General features: G+C 33.3%; 2 protein-coding genes across 2 annotated transcripts in view; both read left to right on the top strand.

Moving 5' to 3' along the window:
- Window positions 1–4,768, top strand: part of LOC137643772 (snake venom metalloprotease inhibitor 02A10-like) — an 8,977-nt gene extending 4,209 nt beyond the window's left edge. The window contains exon 2 of the mRNA XM_068376461.1: window positions 4,248–4,768. Coding sequence (XP_068232562.1) covers window positions 4,248–4,768 — 521 coding nt within the window. The remainder of the gene's footprint in view (window positions 1–4,247) is intronic.
- LOC137643820 (protein rolling stone-like) overlaps window positions 1–5,000 on the top strand; it is a 149,279-nt gene that overhangs the window by 93,282 nt on the left and 50,997 nt on the right.

Here is a 5,000-nt window from a genome sequence, read left to right as displayed (position 1 = left end):
AGAATGCTATAAGCCCAAGGGCTCCGACAGAGAAAAATAGCCTCGTGAGAAAAGGAAATAAGGAAATAAATAAACAATATAAGAAGTAATGAACAATTAGAATAAAATATTTTTAAAAAAACACGAACAACACTAAAAGGAGATTGTTGCGCAATCTCGCATTTGAAAAATTCTGTATATTGGTCTATGGAAAACTAACGTCGAATGTTGGCGGAAAGAGGATTGTCAAAAGTGGTATTTAGAATATGAATTTTAAGCTGTTTGTAAGGGAAATAAAAACTGGGAAAGCAAAATAATATGTAAAAAAAAAGTAATAAATGAATCAATATATATCATGGCTATGGTCAACCAAATATCATGGAAATTTTGCTTATCATATTATAATGATAGGGACGTTACCACATCGGCCACCACAATAAAACTTTTGAGTAATGTTCTCGTCTTTATCCTCCTCTCTGAATAATTTTAAAGGCTATAATTGTTCTCTTATTTGTACAATGGAACCAACTAACCTTATTTATGTTTAACAAGTACAGTTTCCTTCCAACCCTCTATTCAGGAAAGTGCAACTGCCTGGTAGACATATTTATGCAAGTAAAACTGCTTGCCTGATCTGTTCTTACCAGTACAATATCTAGCTACCTCTGCTTAAGCAAGTGGAATTTTAATTATTCATTACTTCTGTTGTAGTTTTTTATATCCTTATTTCCTTTGCTCACTGGGCTCATTTTTCATGCTGGAGTCCTTGGGCTTATAGCATCCTGCTTTTTCAACAAGGGTTAAAGCTCAGCTAATAATAATAATAATAATAATAATTACTTCTCTTGTAGATTATTTATTTCCTTTCCTCACTAGGCTAATTTTCCCTGTTGGAGCCCTTGGGCTTATAGCATCCGGCTTTTCCAACTATGGTTGTAGCTTAGCTAGTAGTAATAATAATAGTAATATAATAATAATTATTCCCAGGTAACCTTTTCATGCAAGACCAACTTCACGACAACCTTATAATAATTATAATAATGATAATAATAATAATAATAATAATAATAATAATAATAATAATGATTGCCAGGCAACCTTTTCTTGCAAGACCAACTTCACGACAATCTTATTATAATAATAATAATAATAATAATAATAATAATAATAATAATAATAATTATTATTATTATTATTATTATTATTATTATTATTATTATTGCCAGGCACCCTTTTCATGCAAGACCAACTTCACGACAACCTTATAATAATAATAATAATAATAATAATAATAATAATAATAATAATGATTCCCAGGGCAACCTTTTCATGCAAGACCAACTTCACGACAATCTTATAATAATAATAATAATAATAATAATAATAATAATAATAATAATAATAATTGCCAGGCAACCTTGTACATGCAAGACCAACTTCAAGTCAACCTTATATTCACGGCGTACAACTGAGGCAACTCAACCTGGTTTAAAACTCTGGCACGTGTCCTCTGTCTCTTACAGGCATTTACTATCGGACACACAACAACCTGTTACGCCTCCAACGCCCCTGGATGTGAATGGCAGCTTTCTGACTTTGGTGTGTGTGTGTGTGTGTGTGTGTGTGTGTGTGTGTGTGTCTCCTTCGTATCCGCTAAAGTTGATTGCCGACTTTGATCGCCGGGAAAATCTGATTTCTCTTTCATTAGCTGCTTTGATCAGCTTCCCTTTTACGGTTCGGGGGGAGAGATATTGGTGATGGAACCCGCCAGCTATGATGATTATTGAGTTGGATGGATGAAGGAGGAGGGGGGGAAGACAGACAGAGAGAGAGAGAGAGAAGAGAGGATGAGAGAGAGGAGAGAGAGAGAGAGAGAGAGAGAGAGAGAGAAGGATTTTGGATGCGTCAAAGACTTTTTAGTCCATCCGCGGAGACTCCATTTGCTCTTTGGTGGAGCGATTTAGTTTAAGCATTTAGAGAGTTATGATCATCAGAGAGTTTGGTGGAGCAATTTAGTTTAAGTATTTAGAGAGTTCTTATGATCTTGAGAGAGAGAGAGAGAGAGAGAGAGAGAGAGAGAGAGAGAGAGAGAGAGAGAGAGAGAGCAGAGAGAGAGAGTTACAAGGATTTTGGATGTCTCAAAGACCTATTTAGTCCATCCGCGGAGACTCCATTTGCTCTTTGGTAGAGCGATTTAGTTTAGGCATTTAGAGAGTTCTTATGATCTTTTCTTACTTATTCTTGAACTCGTTTACCGTGTTACTGTTGACTACATACGCTGGGAGAGAGAGAGAGTAGAGAGAGAGAGAGAGAGAGAGAGAGAGAGAGAGAGAGAGAGAGAGAAAGGGCACGCGAGGGAGAGACATTTTGGTAATTAAGTTGTTGACGGGAGGCAATAGAGAAGATGCCATTTGGGATGTGAGTACATTTCTTCCCTTTTTGTAGATCATTAGCTGACAGGGAATGATTGGCGAACAAGAAAAATTAAGTATTTTCACGTGGTTTGTCCTTTTGGAAGAGTATTTTGACATTTACCCGTCATTTTGCCGTATTTTTTTCCATCCGTGTCCCTTAAAATATTCTAGGAAATATTTCGTTTTTATTCCCTTTGTGCCCTGTAAAAAGAAAAATTCTAGGAAATATTTCGTTTTTATTCCTTTTGTCTCCTGTAAAAAATTCTAGGAAATATTTCGTTTTTATTCCTTTTGTTTTCCGTAAAAAATTCTAGGAAATATTTTGTTTTTATTCCCTTCGTGTCCCGTAAAGAAAAAAATATTCTAGGAAATATTTTTTTTTATTCCCTTTATGTCCCGGAAATAAAAAAAATCTAGTAAATATTTCGTTTTTATTCCTTGTGTCCCTTTAAAAATTCTTGGAAATATTTCGTTTTTATTCCCTTTGTTTCCCGTAAAGAAAAAAAATTCTAGGGAATGTTTCGTTTTTATTCTCTTTGTGTCCCTTAAAAAAAAAACCAGGAAATATTTTGTTTTTATTCCCTTTTCGTCCTGTAAATGAAAAAAAAATCTAGTAAATATTTCGTTTTTATTCCTTGTGTCCCTTAAAATTTCTAGGAATATTTCGTTTTTATTCCCTTTGTGTCCCGTAAAAAATTCTAGGAAACTTTCCGTTTCTATTTCCTTCGTGTCCCGTAAAGAAAAAAAAAAATTCTAGGGAATGTTTCGTTTTTATTCCCTTTGTGTCCCTTAAAAAAAACCTAGGAAATATTTTGTTTTTATTCCCCTTTTCGTCCCGCAAATGAAAAAAAAAATCTAATAAATATTTCGTTTTTATTCCTTGTGTCCCTTAAAATTTCTAGGAAATATTTCGTTTTTATTCCCTTTGTGTCCCGTAAAAAATTTTTAGGAAATATTTTGTTTTAATTCCCTTTGTGTCCCGTAAAAAAAATTATAGGAAATTATAGCATCCTGCTTTGCCAGCTAGAGTTGTAGCTTAGCAATTAATAATAATAATAATAATAATAATAATAATAATAATAATAATAATAATAATAATAATAATAATATAATATTTCATTTTTATTTTTATTTGATTCATTAACTTAAAATCTTTTTTATGATTATGTATCAGTTTTTAAGTTGTAAAACTACCAAAATGTTCAAGTTTATTAGAAAAATAAAAGCCCATCAAGTTTTCTCTCTACCAAACTTCATTGATTTTCAGAGAGAGAGAGAGAGAGAGAGAGAGAGAGAGAGAGAGAGAGAGAGAGGAGAATTTTGTTATTGGATATCTGGTTGTCTTTGAATCTTCTATTCATTGGAGTCAACAGGAAGCCAACAATTAAGATTCCTCACTTTGAAGGATCATTTTTATCGTCGCTGAAGAAATCCTAATTGGGCCTCCTAAGAAAACGATAATACATCCGGGTCCTGAAAAGTTAAATTCACGATATCATCATCACTCTTATTAACTTTTTGGTGGTTCTGTAAGTATTTTAAGGTTCGTTCTTTTCAGTTAAAACTGCGTTTATCGACCTACCTCCCTCCCCCCCCCCCCAAAAAAAAAATCTAATGATATTGAAGGCAACGTCTCTTGATATATATTAACTTGAAATTAGATAACCTCCTCATCCACCCTCTCCTGCTTTTCTGCTTTATCTTAATACCATTGATGGTAATTTCATCCAAATTCCTGATTCTTCAAATGATAAGTTCATCCAAATTCCCGATTCTTCAAATGATAAGTTCATCCAAATTCCCGATTATTCAAATGATAAGTTCATCCAAATTCCCGATTATTCAAATGATAAGTTCATCCAATTCCCGATTCTTCAAATGATAAGTTCATCCAAATTCCCGATTCTTCAAATGATAAGTTCATCCAAATTCCCGATTCTTCAAATGATAAGTTCATTCAAATTCCCGATTCTTCAAATGATAAGTTCATCCAAATTCCCGATTCTTCAAATGATAAGTTCATCCAAATTCCCGATTCTTCAAATGATAAGTTCATCCAAATTCCCGATTCTTCAAATGATAAGTTCATACAAATTCCTGATTCTTCAAATGATGAGTTCATACAAATTCCTGATTCTTCAAATGACGAGTTCATGCAAATTCCTGATTCTTCAAATGACGAGTTCATGCAAATTCCTGATTCTTCAAATGACAAGTTCATGCAAATTCCTGATTCTTCAAATGACGAGTTCATGCAAATTCCTTATTCTTCAAATGACGAGTTCATGCAAATTCCTGATTCTTCAAATGACAAGTTCATGCAAATTTCTGATTCTTCAAATGACAAGTTCATGCAAATTCCTGATTCTTCGTGAAAGCATCAATGGAGCTCTTTAATTTGTCCTTTCGTCCTGATTGCTACCTTTTCTACTTACCCTTCCCCTTTAGGAAACACAGCCAAACACTGCTATAAAGAATCCCTAAGGAATATTAGCCATAAGCTAGTATTAAGCTAAGGTAAAAATACTAAAATATTCAAAATTTTATCAGTTGACATTTCATTAAATACTGTTCAGTGGCCACTTTCCTCTTGTTAAGGGTAGAAGA

Source organism: Palaemon carinicauda, chromosome 7, assembly GCF_036898095.1.
Source record: "Palaemon carinicauda isolate YSFRI2023 chromosome 7, ASM3689809v2, whole genome shotgun sequence".
In the NCBI taxonomy this organism is placed as follows: domain Eukaryota; kingdom Metazoa; phylum Arthropoda; class Malacostraca; order Decapoda; family Palaemonidae; genus Palaemon; species Palaemon carinicauda.
Note: the sequence above shows the minus strand (reverse complement) of the source record. Positions and strands in the feature narration are given on the sequence as shown.